Source organism: Azolla caroliniana, unplaced genomic scaffold (genome assembly GCF_043228905.1).
Source record: "Azolla caroliniana isolate FFs.n. ecotype wild unplaced genomic scaffold, voAzoCaro1.0.p SCAF_13, whole genome shotgun sequence".
Classification (NCBI taxonomy): Eukaryota; Viridiplantae; Streptophyta; class Polypodiopsida; order Salviniales; family Salviniaceae; genus Azolla; species Azolla caroliniana.
Window position 1 is genome coordinate 18,307,786 of NW_028230448.1, and position 26,245 is coordinate 18,334,030.

The window sequence follows — 26,245 nt, forward strand, 5'->3', positions numbered from 1 at the left end:
CAAGTTGTAGAGGCGCCGGATCAGAAACATCTTCGTTGCGGCGACCTTCTTTTCGTAAGTGTCCGACAGTGTTTTCCACAGTTCGAATGCTGTCGTACACGATTGCACCGTAAAGTATACCGATTCCGATAGGTGCATCCGTATCGTGGCGCGGACAATTCTGTCCAGCTTCTGCCACTCAATTGGTTTGTATCCTTCTGGAGGTTCTTCATTTTCGATGGGATCCATTTGCCCCTTGACTATGAGATAGTCCTGCATTTGCTCCTTCCAGAAGTTGAAGTTCGATCCATCGAACTTTCGTAGACTCATTTCTGACGAGCCGGATGTTGATGCCATCAAATTCGGTTTCGGTTGACGAAGCTCGGTTCGGAGTTGACTTCGAACCTTGTTGGGATGCAGCCGGTTGGCTCACCTGATATCGTTCTAGTCGGATTTGAACCCGAGTCGGTTCGGCTTCGGAACTTGCTCGAATTGACTTCGGTAGCTTGAGGGACAGAACCGACTGGTCTTCCCGAATGTTGCCGAATACCAATTATTGAAACCGATTATCTGGACCGATTCTGCTTCGGGTGGCTGCAGCGACGAGAGAGACAGATCCAACTGATCCTCTCGAATGTCGATCAGCCGGATGAAGCGCGAATTGGGGTTGTTGTCTTGAGACCGATCTGCACCGAGTGGTTACAACGAGCAGCGAGCAGCGTTTAATGACCTTTTCGGATGCCGTTTAACCGAATGGAGCACGATCATGTCAATGATGCACAAGGGGATTTCACCTCGAGCGGTTACGATCACAAGGAACAGAGTACAACCTGATGGCTTACTCCAAGCAAGAGGATCTAACGCGATGAGGTGCAAACCTCGTTTTTGTTCTTCTTCTCTCTTTCTTCGAATGACGCGAATACTGTGCAGGCCGTGATGAAGTGAAGAACCGAATGCTGTGCAGGCGGTGACGACGGCCGACAGCGGATTGAAGGACCGAATGCTGTGCAAGCTCTGATACCAGATGTTGAAGACGAGTCGTCAGTGCGGAAGATCAAGGAGCATTCGAGTCTTGCTGAATACCTGCGTATGACAGATTGTAGGTCGTGCACAGAGAGAGAGAGAGAGAGAGAGAGAGACACAAAAGATTTTCTTATTTCACAAAGAGACAATACAACAACCAACCTTACAAAAAGGTTGCAAGGTCACTATATATAGTGACCGACTTAGGGCAACTACCCTTTATGCTAATTACATAAATGGCCAAAAACGGGATAGTATGAATACGTCCATTATACACATGTATTCGACAGAGCATCTGTTGGAGGTAGAGCTCCCAAGTGGCACTATCCATGTTGGCAGGTTTCGAATGGACATCAATGGACACTTGTGGTGGGTGACGGTGGCATGGATCGATGTAAGCGGCAATGTCCTTCTTGAGGGTCTTGTTGAGGCGTTTAGTGAGGCCATTTGTCTAATGATGGTATGGGGACGTAAACATTTGCTAGACACCGAATTGATCTGCAACGGCATTGACGACATCCCCATGGAACTACCAGACCTTATAGCTGGATGAGGTTAGTGACGGAAAACGAGATAGCAATCGACGAATAAATATCAATCGCTCCTGTGGACTAAGGACCCCCTAGACTTTGTTGAGGTGGGGGACATGAGGGCTATCGTGTACGAGCTGGCAATTGGCGGATGGAGATCAATCACTCATGTGGACTGAGGGCTACCACAACTTGTCTAAGGTGGGGGACATGAGGGCTATCATGTAGGAGGGGGATCAGAGAAACTCGTGGGACAAGAAGTTAATGGGCAACCTAAGATGAGGGGGAAGAGGTGGATGCTTGAACGTGGAGGACTGGTACCCCGCATCTCAACCAATATGTGAAATGCACATAAGAGATCAAAACCAACCTAGTTAGCTTCTTACTTCTTACTCAATTTATAGTTGATACAAAGGTACCCATTTGGGTTGCCTTAGCTAAAAAGGGTGTGCTAAAAGGGTGGGTCAGCTTAGGTACATGCATCCTAAAAAGGTATGCTAAAAAGGTGGCACAAAGGAACTCATGCACACCACAATATATATATATGTTTTTATTGATATATTGTGCGCACTTACGGCTTTTTACACACGAAACCGTTTTCCCCCAATTTTACTTTTCTCTGCACATTTGAGTAAGCATAGCCCCAACAACCACCGATTAGATCCTCTTTGCTCCTTAATCAATCCCATACAACTCCTCACGAGGTTTCCGCTTCACCACGTTGCTGCTCACGACATTATTGTGCTCCTATAGTCTTCTTTGGGCATGTAGACTTTCTGTGCGTTTCTGGGTTTTCTAAGGCATAGGGTTTAGGGAATTCAAAAATAATTGATTGTAAAGAGTATGTGATGCATTGGTCTAGTTTTTATGTCTGAATTGGAGCAAATATTCCTATTAGGTTCACAAATTAGGGGTTTCTTACTCTGAGGGTTAGGGAATTCAAAAATAATTGACTATAGAAGAGTATGTGATGTATTTGTCTGGTTGTTATGGCTGAATTGGAGTCCATATGTCGATATGGTTCACAAGTTATGGGTTTCTTAGACCGAGGGTTTAGGGAACTCAAAAATAATAGATAAGTCAATGTGAAATTAGTTAATTAGCTTTATTAAGACTTAGAAATCATATTTTTGTTGAATTTTTGCTCTTGTTTCTAAGCTATCGCTAAAAGTAGGCAAATGAACTTATATGATTTAGGTATGAAATTGCAAAAGAACTTTGAAATCTTATTTTTATTGATGATTTTGTTGTTTTTTTGAAATTTTGGAACATAATTTCAATTTGGTTTGACGTATTTTGTCATGAAACAATGTAAATTTTTTGATCAGGATTTTGACATCTATAGTAATAAAAAATGCACTTAATATAATGACGCACTTAACCAGACACACAGTTAACCAAATGGTTATTGATATATATATATATATATATATAACTTGCTTAAGCTTAAAACAATCCTACGGATCCTCGATTGGATGTGGAAGACTCACTTGGCTGATCGGATGGTCTCGTTTGACCTTGAGGACGTCTTGAGTTCCAAGAATTTCAAAAATGTTGTAAAAACCTAAAAGTTCTTACATCCATAGAACCTAAAAGAATTTCAACACAGTTCTTACATCCATAGAACCTAAAAGAATTTCAACACAGGGGACAACTTGTGTATGTACGTGTATGTGTACGTGTATTGTGATGACAAGTCATATTGACATAAGGTATATGTAGAAAATGGCTCCCACACATTTAGGGACATGCACATACACTCCCTCCCCTGCCACCATCACTACTACTAAGATGGGGGGAATATTCTCCTCTCGTCGAACCAGCAGGGACACAGAAGTGGGTGACAATGCAGAATTTTGACAGCTCCCATTTTCGACATCTCAAAGTCGCTTTGGACATGGAGGGGGTTTCTGATTTTAAAGCAAGTCCTACATTGCCAAAAACAGGGATTGGGTGTTAAATATTAAGTACTAACTAACTAATATACAGCAGCAGCTTCATTAGTTAGTATTTGGTCCAAAAGCAAAAGAATTAAACATGAAGTGGTGTTGCTGTCTAAGCGTCAAACCTGAAGAATCAAAACCGGCAGATCAACAAACAAGAGAACGATCAGCAGACCCAAAACCGGCAGATCAACATACAAGGGAAGGATCAACAGGCCCAAAACCGGCAGATCAAGATACAAGGAAAGGATCAACAGACCCAAAACCAGGAGATGAACATACAAGAGAACGATCAGCAGACCCAAAACCGGCAGATCAAGATACAAGGGAAGGATCAACAGACCCAAAACCGGTAGATCAATATCCAAGAGAACGATCAGCAGACCCAAAAACGGCAGATCAACATACAAAGGAAGGATCAACAGCCCCAAAACAGGCAGATCAATATACAAAGATAGGATCGACAGACCAATATACACGTAGGGAACAATTGAAGATTATATACAACAAACACTTCCGATCAGCAGATCTGTATAGGACCGTTCGCATCCTGGTAGTGGGACGTTCGGGCAGTGGCAAGACCACCCTCATTCGCTTGATCGTTGGCAAGGAGGGGCCCTGCAATCTTGGGGATAAAGCTGTGGCTGGTGTCCAGGACATCCGCAAAGAATGGCGGTGCCTGCAGGACGAGGGCCTCCCAGAGCTTGTCATCCATGACAGCAATGGCATGGACGTGCGTGGTGAAGAGAATCTCCAAACCGTGAAACAGTTCATCGAGGAGCGGCAGAAGAGAAATGAGGAGTCGGAACGGATCAACCTCATATGGTATGTGTTCAACGCATCCGACAACAGATTCGCGGATGATTGCAATCTCATGCAGATCGTCGCGGACAGTGCCATTCCAATGCTTCTCATCATGACATACAACGATATCCCTCAATTGGTGGATCAACACGTTACGGATGACAATGTGAATCGGCTTCTAAAAGACATCAAAAATAAGAGCAACAGGGACAAAATAAAGGCTCAAATGGTGAGGATCGGCAACAGTGTGAAATTGAACAAAAACACAAATGAAATCACTGGTCTGGAAGACGAGAAAGGGCTGAAGGAGATCTCGAAGAAGTCCATGAACCTTCTGGACGACAAATTGAAGTACACTTGGATTGTAGCACAGGTAGTGGATCTAGAGGCGAAGATGGATGCGAGCATCACACTGATCCTGGAGTCTGCCAAGTCTGCACTACACATCCCAAACCTTCTGGAGGATGATCAGGAGCTGGAACCCATACTGTACATCATACATAGCAATGTATGTAGCATTTGGAGGGTGCCTGAATACCTTAGCTCCTGTCTCTTTTATGAACTGCTACTTGTCGAACGCAATCACGGAATCAAGGTGACACAGAGAGAGAACACGGCCTTCCTGATTCACATGCTGGGAATCCTCATTACAGCCAGGGTAAATCACGAGCTCACAAAAAGGCTAAGCCCTGAAGATGAAGAGAAGGCACACAAGGCAAGCAAGGTGGTGATTACCTACGAGTTACAGCTCCTGTTGGCCATCCTCTTCATCAAGTCCCGGCAAACGAGAGAGAATCGAAATCTCTACAGCTGGGACACCTCGGCGACTTGGGAACATTACCGAGACTTGTGTGCCGAGTTTATGGATCGGTCCGAGGACCACATGCCCGAGTCGGGATTGAACCTGATTAATGTGTTACAGAAATGGACGACCTCGCCCGAGACAATCGCGGACCTCATCAGTGACTTCGCGTTCGAGAACTACAAGCTCTACCTGTTGGACAGACCCTCTAGTCTGAAGTCTCTTTTCGGAAGGACGAATGAGAATGAGACGAATCCGAGATTACATGAAAAAGTTGATGAGGAGGTACGCCCACCTATATATATTTAACTTTCAATTCAATGTCTCCTTGTACATCTAAGTTTGTCTCGTAAATATTCATCCCTATGATATATATATATATATATACATATGTATATCATGTATGCCAAAGTTGTATGCCTGTTGTTTTCCTTGTTCAAGCACACTTATTGGTCGACTCCAAATGTTTCATTTACAACCAATTATGTAAGTTTATTTGACTAAGTATACATAGAAACATGATGAAAACAAAATTTGACTCCCTAGATTCGGTGAATTTGTCTACCCAATGACACTTACTTTCTTAACCTTACTTATAATAATTTACATCATGACTACTAAATCTTCCGTCTTGTAAATTAGGGTGCTCGTCACACCAAAGGAAAGAATGTACTCATCGAACAACATATTGAACCGAAGACAACAATATTGTTTGATCATATGCGTAAGTTATTGTGCTTAATATTGGTTTTATTTCTATAAAGTGCTTACACACATTTGCTTGTGTTTGTTTTATTTCTCAACATCCAAATTTAATTCAGCCCATAACATATAAATAGATTCCTACTCGGTTTTTTGTGGAAAGTATAATTTGGATTAATCTACATGTACTAACCTAATGTGTGCAAATAGCACCCTTATATAAGCTTCTACGTAAAATAAATATATCATTCACATGATACTTGTTTTTTATTTATGTTGTAGTGACTAATAAATGGATTCTACCGAATCAAAATATGGATGACCACGAACTAAGAGATCTTAAAATATCGTCTCAAGCTATCAAAACCTATCAAGGCATTGCGCTCACTGATCTTTACAACAAAATTTTGAATAAATGGAAAGAATATTCTCCTCGGCTTTCTCAGAGCATAGATTATATATTGCTCCCCTAATATTAAACCTTTTTTTTCCCAAACATTGTTCAACTTTATATGTTTGAATTGTTACTTTGCATTGTTGATTTTATGTAATGATTTTACAACCCCAGTATTCAAAACCTTTATATTATAATAAGACTTTAGAATGAAAGCAAAGTGTGATAAATTCCATTAGCAAGATCCCGAGTGCTTGGTACTGATGGAAAGATACCATGCACGGGGATGGCCTGGATTCCCCTAAACCATTCTGCCTCAATGCTTATATTTGGTTAACACATTAGCAACCATTGTTCATCTTGTTCTTGCTCTTACAAACCCATTCAACACTATTTCTTGTCTTCTATTGATGGGAACATAATGTTCTTTGGTATTAATATTTTATTGTGGATGTTTGAACTCGGTCTCCTTTTCCCGACAATAGACTTTATGTATTATGTAAATCATTTACTCTTTTATCATCATTGATATTTATTGTGGATCTTTGGACTTGGTCTCCTTTTCCCTACGACACACTTTATGTATTATATCCTTGTTCTTATGCTATTTACAACTTCTCGCGTAAACCGTCTCAAGTTTAAATCATATTGTAACATTATGGTGAAAGTTTATGACTTCAAATCATTTAGTAACATTTGCATTTAAAGGGCTCCAATTTGAATCATACTCTAGACTATGTTGCATTGCTCCTTACCCTAATGTTTCGTAACACTATAGTTTAATGAAATTATTCTTGTCGAATCGTGTGCTTCATTCATCTCTTGATCCAAAACTAGCCTCTTCAGCTTCAACACCCAAACGCAACAATTATCTAAGGCACATCCACACCAACATTACAAAAATACATCTTTTAGTTGTGTTTCAATTCAATGCATTTATATAATATATCGTGCAAATTTGTTCCATATAAAGTGGGAATGGTTTATAAGGATTCCATATCCTTCAATCTTGGTAAATGATCTAGAAATAGCCAAAGTTATATCTTTGGAGGTTATGTAGACACTCATTTCGACATATGTTACATAACTCTATGGAAACATAGGAGAACAACATTGTGAACAATAAGCTCTTCGAATATACTTCTTGTGCTTTTTCCAACTTGCCACACTTTGCATACAAGTCAAACAATGCAAGGCCAAGCACAATATTCTTTTCCAATAATCCTCTCTTCCGAACTTCCAGATGTATCTCTTTCTCCATCTCGAGGCCTTTCAGGTTTCCACAAGCTTTCAAGATGGAAACAAAACTTATTGCATTAGGAACTATTCGCTCATCACACATTTGCTTGAAACATTTCACGCCTTCATCCCCAAATCCATGTTTGGCATATCTAGCAATCAAGGAAGTCCAAGCCACAACATTTCGCACCGAAAGCTCTTCGAACACTTCTTATGCCTTCTCAAGCATTCCAAACTTGCAATACATTTTCAAAGACAAGACTACCGTTTGACCATTCGTGTAAGTTATTTTCTTAATATTGGTTTTATTTCTATAAAGTGCTTACACACATTTGCCTATTTGTTTCATTGCTCAACATCCAAATTTGATCTTCCCCATTACATGTGAATAGTTTTCTATTTCGTTAATTGTAGAAAGTATAATTTGGATTAATCTATATACTAAGCTTCTACATAAAATATATAATTCACATGATACTTTTTATTTATGTTGTAGTGAATAATAAATGGATCCTATAGAATCAAAAGATGGATGATCACAAATTAAGAGATGTTAAAATATTGTTGGAAGCTATAGAAACCTATCAAAGCATTACGTCTAACCTATATTTGCAAGTGGTGATGAGTAAGGATTCGAGATCAAGTAGCAAAAAAAAAACTATGATGATGTTTTGTAGAGATTAATATTAAACCCGAAACCTTTTAGATTAGAATAGATAACCTTTACTAGTTCACCTCAAGACAAATGTAGCTTCTCGTCTAGTTTATCAATATACTCAAGCCTAAATATATCTTACCCAGCTACCAGCAGAGGACATTCTCCTAGTCGATCTAACTAGGAAATCTTGTTACTCTATTTACCTCTTTTCTAAATACATTCTGTCCTACTCATCGATGATTTCCCACATTGATATCTCATCAGCCCATACGGCCTAGTTGCACAATAGTTCTTCCTCCTTGGGGGTGAAACCATAAAATGTACACTGTACGAATACATGTGGGGAAAAGTGATAATGTGGGATGTGTAAGTGAAAGAGACTGAGTATTTATAGTATACATTGCTCTTGTTCACATATTAAATGTGCTATTTGATTTATGGTAGCGGGGATATTCCTTTTTTGTCAACTAACTTGTTATTTAATATCACTCAAGTCCCTAGATTTAAGCTAAACCCAAATTGTACATAAAAAGTCAATGGAACATACTCAAGACCATAGATTGACACATGCGTGATATTTGTAATATTCGAGAATACAAAATGGCCCAAAGAATATTATAAAACCATTTGTTTTAAGTTTAAATAATAAAAACTATTTAATTCACTAAAACATTAATTAAAGCACTAATAGTTATCTAATTAGGGTTTCATCCAAAAGTAGGGCTTCAACAAAACCAAGTTGAGAATAGGAAATATGGTTAAAATTAGGGTTTTCAACCAAATCCCTAATTGTAGGCCAAGAATAGGATGGGGGGGAGGCAAGGGTGTAATCATCATGCACAGGAGCAAGGTGAAGCTTCTTTGTTGGCTGTTGGCTTGCCTACTAGCAGATTTAAAACAAATCGATTTTTTTAAAAAGAAAAGAAAAGAAAAGGAATACTTGAACATGTATTCGTATTCGTATTTGCATTCATTTGCTTTCATGGGGGAGGGCCCACTAATGCTAATATGTCAATCTATGCTCAAGACTAAATACATCTTAACCAACTACCAACAAAGAACCTTATTCAAGTCGAACTAGCTAGGCAATCAAATTATTCCACTTCCTTGTTTCCTAAATACATTCTGTCCAACTCATCTATGGTTCCCGACATTGACATCTCATCGACCCATATGTCTTGCTTGCACAATAGTTATTCATCCTTTTGGATGCTATCACAAAATGTGCACTCTAAGAATAGAAGTGGGGATTTATTACCAAGAGATTTATCGACACTTCCCCGCATAAAAATGACACTAGATTTTTGTGGGCTAGCCTTTGACATTTTTGTGGGCTATCCTTGCAATGTTTAGTATTGTCTTCTTATTACAAATGGCACCATATATATGTCCCTTTATGCATTAATGGATCCAATCTCTAAGACATTGCACACTTGGATTGAAAAAGGAAAATCAATGAAGTTGACTCTAAGAATGAGTTGCTAGTTCGATATAACCATGTAATTTTGGATTCTCTTGAATTTGTTTTTCTTTGGATCTCAAATATTTAGTTTAAGCCTCGAGAATGTTTTGTCATGGAGGTTTAAACATCGGGTCATTTGAAATAGGTAATATGTCGCATTCTCTTTTTCATATCTTAGTGAGATGTTAAAAAATGCCTTATTTAAGCAGAATTTCGAAAAGGCACGACACATGCGTGTGTGGTTTATGAAAACATAGTGAAAAATAGAACTAACTAATATCACATCAACAAAATCATCCGACGTATATTCTATCTACCATGTTTTTGTCCAAATCTTAGACAAGGGTATATTCGTCAATGCAAGTATAATAGTAACACGAGTCAATGTGCATATTCTAAAATGCATACCCCACTAAATAAGTGACTTCTTCTAATTATGTGTGTGTACATATATTGTCACCCATTTCTGTGTCCTTGCTGGTTCTACGAGAGGAGAATATTCCCCCCATCTTAGTAGTGGAGGTGGCAAGGGAGGGAGGGTATGTGCATGTCCCTAAATGTGTAGGAGCCATTTTCTAAAATATATGATGTTCATATGACTTGTCATGACAACACAATACACGTACAACTAAATTGTCCTCCTATCTTGAATTTTAGTTAGGTTCTGTGGACAATAACAACTTTCGGGCTTTACATCCTACGTACGCTCGATCTAATGTGGTACATGTGAAGCAAGGGGGATGAATATATAGTGGATCCTGCTACAATAATTGACATATTATATGTTCACTACTTTAAGGACTTGATTGGCCCACAAGTGTTAATGACAAATGAGGTGAGTAGAGCATGCTCTGAGTTTTATGATGTGGCTGGATGTATTCTGCATGACCTCATTAGTCATGAATTGGATGCGAATTTCACTGAGGATGAGATGGACACGGTTTTTGAGGCATCTTCCCAGTGATAAGAGCCTTGGTTGGAATGGCTTCACAAATGAACTTTTTAAGTGATATTCGAACATTCTAAAGGGGCCCTTAACGTTGTCGTTTCAACATTCTTGGGATTTTTTTTGGTTGTCTGCCTCAACCTTAGAACGTTGGTCTAATTAAATTAGTTCTGAAGGTGGCATCTCTCGAGTCAATTACAAAAGTATTTACCGAAGTTGCCAAATATGGTTTTATTGAATGTAGGAATATATTGCATAATGTGTTTTCATGTTCTATTATCGGCTTAGGATAACACGGTGTCGAATTTTCGGTCCTTTGGTGATTCGACTCAAGGTCTTGTGGTCGGGGATAAAGCGGGGTTTGCTTTGCTTTGAACTGGTTCGATGATTTCGAACTACAGACTTAAACGGGGATCGAAACTGAGACTGTGCGATTGTGGAGGTGACAGGCCGGCTACAACCGATTGTACACACATGATATGTAGATGTGTACTCAACACAAATGAAAGACAACACAATACTCAGATATTGCCATCACAAGATCTGTTCATTAAGGATCCCAATTAGCCCATTATTGTTTCCTATTGTTACTCATTCCTTGTTAGTGATGCTGTCAAGGCTTACAACAAATGGTGACATTGGGGGCCTACACCTTTGGTAACTAGCAGCACAAGCTTTGGCAGATGATTATTTCATGTTTCTACAAGTCTCATGTTAAGAGAATCTTGAGAAGGGGATGATTATGCAGAACCAATTTACATTCGCTTCCGGATTACATATTAATTGGAGGAAGTCTAGTCTCATATCATGTACTAAAAAGGATTTGGAATGTTTAGGATGGCAAGGGTCCGTGGTGAAGAAAGACTCTATTTTTCTACACTTGGGTATCCATTGTGAATGAATGTTACAAATGGTCAATTGATTGAATGGATGTCTAGTAATTTTAGGGATATTAAGTTCATATATTGGAAGTTACAATCTTGCCCATTTCATGTATGCTTGAAGGTTGCACAATGTATTATGGAACCCATGATATTATATTACTTATCGTTTTTGCCATCATGGACAAAGAAGGCTTTGCATTTTGTTTTACAACCTCTTCGATATTTGTTGTCACAGAAGACGAGGGATAAGATGGGAGTCACATGGGTTGTGTGGAATCATCTAGCAACAACCCATGAGCGCTTGGGGGTAGCTAGCATATTGGACTTATCTATGCATATGATGGCTTGTAGCTTTTCATTATTACAAGATATGTGTTCAAACTCACATCCATGGATATCTATTGCTCAATATTTAATTGAGAACAAGGGTTTAGCACATGGGAATACAACGATTAAGGATTCATGGTGGCAATCACTAAATGGCTATATTTCATTTATGATTCCAAGCTCTTCATGTGTTCAACAGTTCAATGGTTATCTCATGGCAAGAAGCTCTCTTATTATGTGCATGGAGACCATCACCTAGTAGAGAGCGTTGTATAATTCTCTACCTATGGACTGACTCAGAGTCTATCGAGAGAATACAAGACTGACAGATTTCCTCCCACAGGAGTGAAGGGGGAGTTTGTTGGGATATGTCCCTCCAGTGGGAGGAAGATCTGGCCGTCTGGAAAGCCGATAGTCAAGGAGCCGAGTTGACGAGAAACCGGAATCGTGTAAATAGCCAACTCGGGAGACTATGCTCATAAATAGGCTAAGTGTGCGCCCCATGAGGGCTACGTATTTAAATAGCCAGAAAAGTTGTGTAAGTATATATGCAACTAGGAAAAACTTTAACTAGGTGATGAACATAGTTAAAAGTGTGTACTGGAGTTGTAATGCACGAGAGAGAGAGTGAGAGAGAGAGTGTGTGTGAGCCGCGCCATAGTTGTGTGTGTAACAGCAGACGCGAAGAGCCCTGTGCGGCTGATGCACTCGACAAAGTGTTGTATTCCTCTCGGTGTTGTATATCCACTATTTTGTATAGTGAAGTTTCTGTCCCCATGGTTTTCCCCATTTTAGGGTTTCCACGTAAATCTCTGTGCACCATTCATCTTGTCTTTTCTGGCATTTTTTGTAAACCGTATTTCAGTGTGTAGTTCGTCTATTGTGATCTATTCCACATCGATTTCTTGACAGTTACAAGTATTTATACATGTTTGTGGGCTCTACATTTAGTTCCATGCATCGACCCATTTTCATGCAGAAGCTTTTGGAGCTTTCTAGAAGCTTCTAAAAACTCCTAGAACTTGGAATAGATAATTTACTAATAATCTACTAAGATATGGATAACAAGACCATGTATTTGGATGTGTTGTTTAAAACATAACACTTGATTAGATACAAGAGGTGAAGAGCTCGAATCTTGACATGACTATTGTCACATCCGTGACATAAACACCAATAACTTGGCAATAAATAGCATTGTGATAAAACTTGTCAAATTTTAGAAATATCACTCAAAATAGCAATTCGATATTGTATGAAATGATGAGTATTATCTTCCATTTGAACAATATAGGAAACACAATTGTCCATTGCTAGTCCAAGTCGCTTTAGAGCTAATCCCAAAGGCAAATTCCCAATCAAACTCTCGAAATGATGACTTTTGCTAGAAGTGGCAATTTAGATTGCCAACTACGTTTTAAGATTTGCTAATGTCTGTGATCAAAGTTATATATTTTCTATTCTTGTTTGGCCTCAGATAATAGCCATCGAAGAGACTTAACAGAGCAATGATACAAAATATTAGTAGTATATTATAAACATGACGTCTAATTCCGTAAACACCAATCAATTCATGGTTGGTCTTCTACTTGTAAAGGTAAAGGACCTTGTATCAATGAAATATTTTGTACTTGTTGTCATATAAACCCATAATTGGGCGTGATGTGGAATAATTGTCACAGTTCAATAAACTCTAAAATTCTTCAAGATGGAGCCTCAACTATATCTCCCGCCTCGACCCCCAAACGAATCAAGCAATTAAATTGAGAGTGTAATCTCTCCTTTCCAGATTAACAGAATAACTGAAAAGACACAAACACAAGCTCCTTTCGAGGATTAGTAGAGCAAATTCATCAAAAGTAACATCTCTACTAATTACGAATTTAGGTGACTTAGGATCAGGACACCACAACCTATATCCTTTCACCCCAGAAGCATAACCAAGAAAAATACATTTTCTAGCTCGAGGCTCCAATTTTCCTTCACTAACATGCATATAAGCAGGACATCCAAATATTCTCAAATTTGAATAATTAGCAGGTTTACCAGACCATACCTCTTCAGGAGTTTTAAACTCAATTGTCGTCGATGGTGAACAATTCACTAGGAAACATGTTGTGGAAACTGCTTCAGCCCAAAAGTGTTTGGACAACCGAGCATTGGAAAGCATACAACGAGCCATCTCCAAAAGAGTTCGGTTCATACACTCAGCTACGGTGTTTTAACTACTGTGCGATGTCTGGAAATTCCTTCAAACTCGCAAAACTTGTTAAAATCTCCTCCGCAAAATACCAAACCATTATCAGTTCGAAGTCTTCTAATCTGCTTTCCCGTCTGCTTCTCGATCAGAATTTTCCACTTCTTGAAAGTATCAAACACATCACTTTGTGTTTAAGAAAATAAACCTAGACTTTTCTTGAAAAATCATCAATAAAAGTCAAAAGATATCGAGTTCCTCCTTTCGATGGAACTGGTGCTGGTCCCCACAAATCAGAGTGAATATAATCCAAAGAACCTCTAGTCTTATGGATTCCAGTGCCAAAGTTGAGTCTCTTCTGCTTTCCGAATACACAATGCTCACAAAAATCCATCTTTCTGGTACATTGGCCACAAAGTAGTCCTCGTTTGCTCAACAAGGTTAAACCTTTCTCGCTCATATGCCCGAGCCTCATGTGCCATAACTTCGTAGCATTAGAATCTGACATAGATGATGAAGAAACTGCTATAGAAGCCGTCACTGTCGAGCCATGTAATACGTACAAGCTTCCTACTTTTCTAGCCTTCATCACAACCAACGCACCTTTGCTAACTTTTAATACTCCACCTTCAGCTAAGAACTTGCACCCGTTGGCGTCAAGGGTGCCCAATGAGATGAGATTCTTCTTCAGATCAGGAACATGCCTCACATCAGTCAATGTTCTGACAGTCCCATCAGCCATCCGGATCCGTACTGTTCCTATTCCAATAGTTTTGCATGGAGCATTATTCCCCATCAAAACTACTCCTCCATTAATAGACTTGTATGATGAAAACCAATTCTGATTGGGACACATATGATAAGAACAACTAGTATTCATAATCCACTCATCATTCAGCTTGATTGACTTTTCTGTCACAAGGAGCACATCAACATCGCCTCCCACTTCAGCAACAATAGCCTTACCTGCATCCTCATTTCTATCTTGTGGAGTATTCTTTTTTCTATGCAACTTATCACAATTCTTGTGAACGTGCCATGGTTCTTTACAGTGCCAACACACAACAGATCTACTTCTGGATTTAGATCTAGATTTAGGCCTATCTCTATTGTTCCCTTTTTGTTTAGATCTACCCCTTACATATAAACCCTGTGCCTAACTATCACTAGTTTGTCCAGTGATATCGTGATCAATCTTTTCTTTAGTTTCCAAAGAAAATTTAACATCTTTTAGAGAAATAGTATTTTTTCCATACAACATAGTTTCTCTAAAATGTCTATATGAATGGGGTAACAAACACAACAACAACAATGCCTTATCTTCTGTTGGGATTTCGGTCCCTCCGGATGGGATGTCCGGAGATGAATGACGGCAAGCCCGGAGGCTGTTACGGAACCGTAGGATGAAGAGTACCCGGTTACGGAGCCGGATGCTGTAGACCCCGGCTACGGAGCCGGATGACGAAGACCCGGCTACGGAGCCGGATGATGAATGTACCCGGAGAGAGATCCGGATGCGGGGACATATTTGTGAATATGTTTGCCAAGGGCCCTTGTGGCTATATTTGTAAATGGCCCGAAAAGTCATATGTGTATAAATATGACTTAGGGCAAACAGTTTTTTAGTTGTTGCTCATTTTCTGTTTTCCACGAAGAGGGAGCGAAGTGAGAGCAGCCGAGAGAGAGAGAGGAAGGAAGAGGTCGACGCCTCTGTGTAATACCGCCGCCTGTGGCGAGGACAGTGAGCTCAAGGTTGTTGCCTTGTAGCTTCACCATTGTACATCCCTGTTCATAGTGATAGTTGGAGTTTGAGGACTCCCGTGGTTTTTTCCCATTTAGGGTTTTTCCACGTAAAACATCCAGTGTATCCTTCTCTCTATTGTTTTCGTGCATTTCTTTGTATTTCCTGTTTTCTGTGAATCGATCCTGTTCCTCGGTTGTGGCCGAGCACGGACTTTCAACAAAGTGGTATCAGAGCACCGTAACACAGAAAATGGAAGGCGGCGGCAGTGGGCCTCCGGGCATGATGGTGTTGAACTCACAGAACTACGCCGACTGGAAGATCAAGATGGAGGACCTTCTGATTGTTCGGGACCTGTACGAACCGATTGACAGGTCGGAAATACCGAAAGGGGTACTTGAGTCGGAGTGGAAGCTCCTGAACCGGAAAGCCGTAGCGACGATCCGACAATATGTCGATGTAAGCGTCCTACAACATGTGGCGAACGACACCAACGCATACGAAATGTGGAAGAAGCTGTCGGGCCTCTATGAGAGGAAGAATGCGTTGAACCGGACCTCGCTGATGAGGAAGATAGTGAATCTCAAGTACCGGGACGGCGAGAGTATGGTGGAACACGTAAGCACGTTCATGGGATTCGTGAACCAGCTTGCGGCGATCAAGTTCCCGTTGGAGGATGCAATGCAAGCCATCATCCTGATGTGTACATTGCCGGACAGCTGGGAGAACTTGGTAGTGACTCTCAGCACCTCCTGCACCGAAGATAACTTGTCTCTACAAACGGTAAAGACAAGTATTTTGAACGAAGAAGCGCGTCGGAGAGATAAAGAACCGGCCTCCGACACGAAGGCGCTGCTTACCGAATCGGATCGGGGAAGACAATGGAACCGGAGTCCGCAAAGACGGGAGAAGTCGGGGACCCGGTCGCAGTCAAGAGGAAGGCCCACATGCTTCCACTGTGGGAAGCCGGGGCACTTCCGAAAGAATTGTCGGCATTACCGAAAAGACAACGGAGCCGACGATACCGATTCGAAGAAGTCACCGGAGAGAAACGGTGCATACCGGGGAGCCACGGACCGGAGAGGTTCGGATCGGCGAGGGCAGGACCGGAAAGGAACAACGACACTCGCGGCAAGTGAGGAAGAAATCATGCTCATCACCGAAGAAGGTGAGCTAAACGTTGCCGGCGATGAGACGACCTGGGTGGTCGATTCCGGAGCATCGTTCCACCTGACCCCGGAGAGAAGATACTTCTCATCCTACACAGCCGGTGAGCATGGCTGTGTTCGGATGGGAAATGAAGGTACGTGCCGGATTGCCGGCATAGGAGACGTGTGGTTGACAACCCCGACCGGATGCAAAATGCTGCTGAAGGATGTCCGACACGTTCCGGAGGTTCGATTGAACCTGATTTCGGCCGGGAGGCTAGACGATGAAGGCTACACAGGTAGCATCCAGAACGGCGTCATGAAGTTCAGCAAAGGGAGCCTGATAGTGGCTCGGGCCCGGAAAGACAACACATTGTACCTGATGAATGCCCGGTTATGTCCGGAAGAGTTGAATGTGGCGGCCGACACTGCCGGTGAGCTGTGGCACAAGAGATTGTGCCACATGAGTGAGAAGGGGATGAAGAGGCTTGCAGAAGACAACCTTATCCCAGTGAAGCATGTGCACCTGGAGAAGTGCACCGATTGCCTGGCCGGTAAGCAGAACCGAACCTCCTTCCACTCAAGGCCACCGACGAGACGTAGCGCACCATTGGAGTTGGTGCACACCGATGTGTGTCAGGTAGAAACGAAGTCACATGGCGGAGCCCAGTACTTCGTAACTTTTATAGATGATCATAGCCGAAGACTGTGGACGGCACCGTTGAAGACAAAGGACCAAGTGTTGTGCGTCTTCAAAGAACTCCACGCGAGAGTGGAAAGGGAATCCGGCAAGAAGCTGAAAGCGATACGAGCGGATAACGGAGGGGAATACCGGGGGCAGTTCCAGGAGTACTGTCGCTCGAAGGGAATCCGACTCGAGTTTAATGTGCCGAAGACGCCGGAACTGAACGGGCTCGCCGAGAGGATGAACCGGACAATAATGGAGCGGGTCCGGAGTATGCTGGCGCATGCGAAATTACCCAAGGGGTTTTGGGCTGAGGCAATGTCGACGGCGACATATGTGATAAACAGATCACCCTCAGTACCTTTGGACGGAGACACGCCGCAGAGAGTGTGGACCGGTAGGGAAGTATCCTACCGGCATCTGAAGGTGTTCGGGTGTCTCGCATTTGTACATGTGGCAAAGGACCGGAGAGGAAAGCTAGATCCAAAGACCCGGCCATGCATATTCCTCGGTTACGGCGACGACGAGTTCGGCTACCGAGTATGGGACCCGGTCGACAAGAAGATATTCAGGAGTCGAGACATCATCTTCATGGAGGACAAGACACTCGCCGACTGGGAGTCGGAGAAGAAGATGAAGAGCTCCAAGTCGACCGGTGAGGATCAACTCTACAAGGAGCAGTCCCGACCGGCAAGGGACCGGTTAGCACTCGAGGATCCGGCCGAAGACGGTGAAGAAACAGAACCGGCCGAAGAAGATGAAAATGATACCGGAACCGGCCCCGATCCCGAAATGGATTCGGATGAAGAAGAATCGGAAGAACCGGTTACCGAAGTTCCGGAACGGAGATATCCTCTAAGAGAGAGAAGGCCCCCCCGGAGATTTCCGGAACCAGAGCACGTGCTGCTAACCGACGAGGGGGAGCCGGAGAGCTTTGAAGAAGCAAAACATGACACCCAGAGCCGCAGGTGGTTGAGTGCCATGCAGGACGAGATGGATTCCCTGCATGAGAACCACACATATGAACTTGTGGAGTTGCCGAAAGGAAAGCGGGCACTTCGAAACAAGTGGGTGTTCAAGCTGAAACCGGGAGATGCCGGAAACCCCCCGAGATACAAAGCCAGGATCGTGGTGAAGGGGTTCCAGCAGAAGAAGGGCGTCGACTTCGACGAGATATTTGCCCCGGTAGTGAAGATGACCTCCATCCGGACGGTGCTGAGCATAGCGGCAAGCATGGACCTCGAGGTAGAACAGATGGACGTGAAGACGGCATTCCTTCACGGCGACCTCGAAGAAGAGATCTACATGCAGCAACCGGAAGGATTCGAGAAGAAAGGGAAGGAGCACCTGGTATGCCGGTTGAAGAAGAGCCTTTACGGACTGAAGCAGGCTCCCCGGCAATGGTACCGGAAGTTCGACTCCTTCATGACCGACGAAGGGTACCTCAAAACGCAGTCTGACCACTGCGTGTTTGTGAAGAAGTTCGAAGGAGGAGACTCTCTAATACTCCTCCTGTACGTGGACGACATGTTGATCGTCGGACGGGACCAGGTCAAGATACGGATGCTGAAGAAAGCTCTTCACCGAACCTTCTCAATGAAGGACCTGGGTCCGGCAAGGCAAATACTGGGGATGCACATCATCCGGGACCGGAAGAAGAAGCAGTTGTGGCTGTCACAGGAGAAGTACGTGACAAAGGTGCTTCACCGGTTCAACATGTCGGAAGCAAGACCGGTCGGGTCAACCCTCCCGGCAAACTGCAAGCTGTCCAGCAAGCAAAGCCCCAAGACAAAGGCTGAGAAGGAGGACATGATGAAAGTGCCATATGCCTCTGCCGTCGGAAGCTTGATGTACGCAATGGTGTGTACAAGACCGGACATTGGATACGCAGTCGGAGTGGTGAGCCGGTACATGAGCAATCCCGGTAAAGAGCATTGGAACGCGGCCAAGTGGATACTCCGATACCTGAAGGACACGGCAAACGTGTGCCTCCGATTCGGCTCCGGTAAGCCCGAACTCGACGGCTTCACCGATTCGGATATGTCAGCTGATGCAGATACCAGCCGGTCCACATCAGGGTATGTGATGACGTATGCAGGGGGAGCTGTTTCATGGCAGTCGAGGCTGCAGAAGACGGTTGCGTTGTCAACCACGGAGGCGGAGTACATGGCGGCTGTTGAAGCCGGCAAAGAAATGATATGGATGAAGGACTTCATTAGAGAGCTCGGTATCCGGCAGGAGGAGTACCGACTCTACTGCGACAGTCAGAGTGCCATCCACCTTGCGAAGAACGCAGCCTATCACTCCCGGACGAAGCACATCCAGCGAAGATATCACTGGATCCGAGAGAGGATAGAAGACGAGGAGTTCGTGCTGACGAAGATCCACACGGACGAGAACGGGTTGGATATGCTGACCAAGGTGCTCACACCCGACAAGCTGGAAGCATGCCGGAAGAGGATCGGGTTGGAGAGACATCCCATGCCGAAGTGAAGGGGGAGTTTGTTGGGATTTCGGTCCCTCCGGATGGGATGTCCGGAGATGAATGACGGCAAGCCCGGAGGCTGTTACGGAACCGTAGGATGAAGAGTACCCGGTTACGGAGCCGGATGCTGTAGACCCCGGCTACGGAGCCGGATGACGAAGACCCGGCTACGGAGCCGGATGATGAATGTACCCGGAGAGAGATCCGGATGCGGGGACATATTTGTGAATATGTTTGCCAAGGGCCCTTGTGGCTATATTTGTAAATGGCCCGAAAAGTCATATGTGTATAAATATGACTTAGGGCAAACAGTTTTTTAGTTGTTGCTCATTTTCTGTTTTCCACGAAGAGGGAGCGAAGTGAGAGCAGCCGAGAGAGAGAGAGGAAGGAAGAGGTCGACGCCTCTGTGTAATACCGCCGCCTGTGGCGAGGACAGTGAGCTCAAGGTTGTTGCCTTGTAGCTTCACCATTGTACATCCCTGTTCATAGTGATAGTTGGAGTTTGAGGACTCCCGTGGTTTTTTCCCATTTAGGGTTTTTCCACGTAAAACATCCAGTGTATCCTTCTCTCTATTGTTTTCGTGCATTTCTTTGTATTTCCCGTTTTCTGTGAATCGATCCTGTTCCTCGGTTGTGGCCGAGCACGGACTTTCAACATCTTCATCATCAATAGTAACATTGAGATTTTGCAAATCCATGATAATAGATTCAAATTCATCAATATGAGAACTGAGAGATGTACCTTCACTCATCCGTAGTGAATACAAGCATTGTTTCCTATAAAGCTTGTTCGTCAGAGTCTTTTTCAGATAGAGAGACTCCAAATTTTCCCATAGTGCCTTCGCTGTCTTCTCAGAGATTACCTCTCGCAAAACTTCATTTGCCAAAGACAGTTGAATCGCTGAGCGGGCCTTCTTGTCTATATCCTCCCACCTAATGTCCGTCATACCGTCGGGCCTTATGTCTAAAGCCTTCTGAACTCCGTTCTGCACAAGGATTGCGCGCATCCTTACTTGCCAAAGAGAAAAGTTGATTTTTCGATCGAACTTCTCGACATCAAATTTTGTTGTCGACATCTTGACTTAACAAGAAAATACCAAAACTAATGTACTAACAACCAGGGCTCTGATACCAATTTGTTAGGGTGACACTTGGATCAAATAGTACATTAGATTAAATAGAAGACAATAATATGATAATATAGGAGCGGAGAAATAAATGACACGAGTATTTACGTGGTTCGGTTAAATTAGCCTACGTCCACGGAAAGGAGAGTGATTCCACTATAAGAAAATGTAAGAGAGAGTTTACAACAATTAGAGAAATTGTTCTCTAATTAAACCCAACACCCAAGAGAATAACCTCACAATTCTCTCTAAGGAATTCTCTCTCTAAAATGGTGTTCCCAACTCTCTAATTCTCTCAAATATCACAAGCCTACAACTCTTGGTGGTCTCTCATCAAATGACTAAGGCTGCCTATATTTATAGCCCTCACTTCACTAACTTTTGCATGATAATGATGCATGCATGGACCACTATATATATATCCCTCACTTTACTAACTTTTTCATGGACCTTTCTATATACTTCATGTAGTTGAGAGACGTGGCTTTTCATAAACCACAAAAAATAATTCAAGTCATTTAACAGGAAGAATGGTGAGTCCTCAAGACGGAGGGCCTTCCACAGCTCGTCTTCCATGACAACAATGGGATGGGTGTACGCGGCAGCAAGAGCCTCACCGAAGTGAAGAATTTCAACGATTCACGAAACGATTTGAGCCACTTACCAGATAGAATCCACCTGATCTGGTACATCATCAGCGCAGTCGATAACAGATTCGCAAACGATGGTGACCTTATGCGTGTGGTGCGGGAGAGCAACATCCCCATGCTGGTCATCATGACCTACAATGATATCCGCGAGGAAGACCGCGAGCAATATGTCAATGAAGACAATCTAGACTTGCTTCTCAAATTGGTCACAGACGAGAAGGAGAGGTCAAAGATCAAACGACAGATCGTGCGGATCACTAACAAAGTGCAGATCGATGAAAAGACATGTGAAATAATTGGAGAATCAGACACCCAAGGGCTACGGAACGTGTCGAGGCAAATCGAGATGCTTCTGCACAAGACCGCCAAGTTCACATGGATCGCGGCGCAAGCCGTGGACATATGCACCAAGATCCACGCGACGACCACATTGATTTTGCGAATGACCAAGGCGGCTCTTATTGCCAAGGTATTGACGTTTTCCATGAATTCCTTCTCCCTCCTCGTCGTGCTCGGCACCTTGGAGACGAACATCTGCAAGATATGGAGGGTTTCGATTGAGCTCCAGAAGGCATTGTGGAGCATGTATTTTCACAACGAAGGATATCGGATGTTTCTTGGCGAGGCATGTCACGACATGGTGAAGGTAATGAAAGCGTTGGGTGCTCTCATAATGTCGGTAGGGTCCACCGCCATCGTTCCGGTGCCAACTCTACTTAATGTGTGTTAAGATTACCTGTTTACACCACAAATGATAAAACATGAGTTATGAGAATAAAGACAAAATATGAGTTACAAAGAACAATAAGAAAAAGACAAAACAACAGTTACAAAGAAGTAACGGCTAGTTGTTACTTCTTTGTATATATATATGTATGAAGTATTGTTTAGTGATGTGTGTGATACTACATCTAGAGTTGTTACCGTAGGTTCTCACATTGTAATACACTTGTCTTAATATAATATCTTACCTTGTTCTACATTCTTTGAAAACTCTCTTTCTTTCTCTGTTGTCAATCCAACCCATTATGTTCTGAACTTTACTACATGGTATCAGAGCTTAGTTGCACGATCTGAATCTCATACTCCCCTATAACCAACAAAACTTACCACAGATTATTTCAATTAAACAAATCTTAGTACTACCACTATGGCAAGCTCAAGCAGAAAATATACCTTAGAAAAATTAACGGACAAAAACTACAAAACCTGGAAGACTCAAATGGAGTTGTTACTTGATGTTGAGGAGCTCCTTGACATCACAACGGGCGCTAGTCCAGAACTTGTAAAACGAGAGTCAGAAGGATGGCATGAGTGGCGAAAGCTGGATAAAAGAGCTAGACTAGAGATAATGTTAAATGTAGATGAAAAGCAGTCAGAAATTATTCGCAAACTCACATCTGCAACTACGATGTGGGCAAAACTGAAGGAACTATACGAACCTCAAGATGGTACAAATAAACTCCACACCTTAGCTACCCTGTTTAATATGTGTGTTTTACAGGAAGAAGAAGATGTTCCTACCTTCTTATCAACTTGGGAGGCAGCCATGGATGATGCAACTACCGTCGGCAACTGCATCTCAGAAGACATCAAGATTGGATTAGTGCTAAGCAAACTCCCTGAATCTTGGGGATCATTCATCACTACGCATAGTAGCACGGCAACATTGTCTGAGCTACTTACTAAGATCTGCCATGAAGACATTCGACGACTGAAGAAGAATAATGCTCAACCGATCGCAATGGCAGTCTCCATCAATCGATTCCAAAGGGGTCATCCAACAAACCAATAAAGGTACAGACCTGGTAAAGTAAGAAATAATGAGTCTAATAATAACAAAACATACATTAAGAGTGAAGCACAAAAATACTATGGGAACAACTCATGACAAAATGGAAGCTTTAGAATCATCTGTAGATATTGCAAGAAGGAAGGACATACCGATCGAGTATGTTGCCTCAAGCAAGCAGAGAAGAACTCCAACCGACCCCAGGCATATAATGTGGTTATCCAACAAGAAGATGATAGAAATCCAGAATACTCTTTTGAAGAAGCACCTGAACAAAATGGAGAACATGATGAAGAAGAGTACATTCAAGCATATAATGCAAACACATTTGAAGAAAATCAAAATAAGGATGATTGCACCTGGTTCTTGGATACCGGGGCTACTCACCATCTAACATACTGAAAAGACCGGTTGGACAACTATCAAGAGCTCCCAATACCATTGAAGGTCACCTTTGGAGACAAAGATCAAAAAGTGATAGTTGGGAAAGGTAATATCAAATTAAGACTCATTAGTAATCATGTTGTACAAATTTCAGATATATACTTTGTACTTGGAATTGCAAAAAATCTATTATTTGTGGGACAAGTTACTGCAAAAGGAATGATAATCAAATTCAGCAAACAACAAGCTACCCTATACATCCAAGATGATCAACATGAGATAAAAATTGTATGTCCAAAACAAGGGCAACTATATCCTGTCAAGGCAAATATAGGAGAAGCATTAGCTGTTGAAGTACATCGAGGAGTAGACAATGTGTCCCCCACCTATCTATGGCATTGTCGGTTCGGTCATCTACATACACCAACACTCAAGTTGTGTCAAAATTAGAACCTAGTAAGAGGTTTACCTTCCACAATCTTTAAATCTATTGATATTTGCGAAGGATGCATGTATGGGAAAATGGCTCAAAAATCATTCCCACTAAGTAACTCAAAGAGAAAGGAACTACTTCAACTTGTTCACATGGATGTATGTGGACCGATAACTCCCAACTCACTCTCCGAAGCAAGGTACTTTATAATGTTCATTGATAACACTTCGCGATTCACAATGGTTAACTTTCTTAAACAAAAGGGAAATGCTTTCAAAGCATTTTGTGCATATAAGAGCTTTGTTGAAAATCAAACACAACTTAAAGTTAAAGTAATAAGAAGTGACAATGGTGGGGAGTTTGTTTCACAAGAATGGGAAGCCTTTAACGAAAAAAATGGTATATTTCATCAAAAGTCAACTGTCTACACACCTCAACAAAATGGGATAGCCGAGAGAAAGAATCGCACCTTATTAAATGTTGCTAGGAGTATGCTGAAGACGAGTGGAATGACCTCGAGATTCTGGGAAGAAGCAGTAGCCACAGCTTGTTACCTACAAAACAGAACTCCTCACCAAGGTATAGAAGGACAAGTGCCATACATCATGTGGTATGGGTACCCACCTGAGATATCACATCTTCGAGTATTTGGAACAACCGCATTTGCATACATACAACCTGCCAAGAGGACAAAACTTGAGGATCGATGCATCAAAGGAAAACTTTATTGGATATGGGGAGCCATATGGAGTAAAAGCATACAAAATGTACCTTTCCGATACAGGTAAAATAATTTTTAGTCATTCTGTGGAGTTTGATGAGAAAAGTCTTTTTTCTAGGTCATCATATGTAATGAAAGAAACCGGGAGTGAACACCTTACCAAGGAAATCACAAAGTTAAGACTTCCTCAAGCAACAACAATGGAATCTGAAAATGGTGGGACGAACATCATCAACACCGAACTACACAACAATCATGATGCGCCAACAACTAATGCAACAAAAAACAGAGGAGAGAAACTCAACCAACTACCTCATTCTCAGATCTTAACCACTCAAGATGAGGGGTTGGAAACCTCTACTGCAAAAACCGCCACCAAGCCTATGGCCACAAAATTAGCCACGCGAAGTCTCGAACCCAAGGATGTGCTAGTGCACCGCCAACAACCCAACAACTCTTCCTCATCATCCGAATGTTGAAATTGTGAATCTGAACATACAAGTTCAGGTCACCTACAACCCTACACCTTAGAGTATCCTCAAAATCTCAAATTTGGTAGTCAATTTGTCCGCCAATCTGATGCTCGGAGCTCCGAAGGTGAACAAGTGTATGACCGAAGCCTCGAAAGCAACGATCAGTCCATTGCCCAATATATTACTCGAAGCCTTGAACCTGAGCATACGATTGGCAACCACATCCAACCATGTGCATCCTCCATGACTACAAGAAAACAAAGCTCCAGATCTGAGAATATGGATCTCAGCCGCCTAAAAACCTACAATCTCTCCAAAACAACCTTAAAAGACAAAGAAATTAGGGCAAAAAAGTCTAAGGTAAGGTTACTTAGTGATATCTACGCTGCAACTAAGGACGAGGTGCTTGAAAAGTCGACATGTCACTTCGTAACAGAGACAGAGTTTGACATATCCATCTTTGCAGCCATCATCGAAGGAGACAACTATGACACGGCTCCAATTCTCACCTTCAAGCAAGCATTAAAAAGTAAAGAAAAAGACAATTTTGTTGCGGCAATTAAATCTGAATTCTCATCACTCCAAAAGAATCTCACATGGACCCAAAAGAATCACACATGGACATTAGTACCGCGGCCTTGTCACTCCAATGTCATCACTTGTAAGTGGCTTTTTACAAAGAAATATGATGCCCTAGGTACTCTCATGAGGTTCAA

The 26,245-nt window shown here is 42.4% G+C and overlaps 1 protein-coding gene and 1 long non-coding RNA gene across 2 annotated transcripts in view; one reads left to right on the forward strand and one right to left on the reverse strand.

Annotated features, from left to right (window-relative positions):
* Nucleotides 1-3,525: 3,525 nt before the first annotated feature.
* Nucleotides 3,526-26,245, forward strand: part of LOC147856494 (uncharacterized) — a 98,338-nt gene continuing 75,618 nt past the window's right edge. The window contains exon 1 of the mRNA XM_087329842.1: nucleotides 3,526-5,003. Within this exon, the coding sequence (XP_087185968.1) occupies nucleotides 3,570-5,003 (1,434 nt within the window). The 5' untranslated portion in view covers nucleotides 3,526-3,569. The remainder of the gene's footprint in view (nucleotides 5,004-26,245) is intronic.
* Nucleotides 24,150-25,425, reverse strand: LOC147856495 (uncharacterized). The gene is made up of 5 exons (XR_015530707.1): nucleotides 25,369-25,425; nucleotides 25,107-25,263; nucleotides 24,960-25,013; nucleotides 24,805-24,858; nucleotides 24,150-24,218 (listed from the first exon to the last, which is right to left on the reverse strand). It is a non-coding gene; the product is annotated as an uncharacterized LOC147856495 (long non-coding RNA).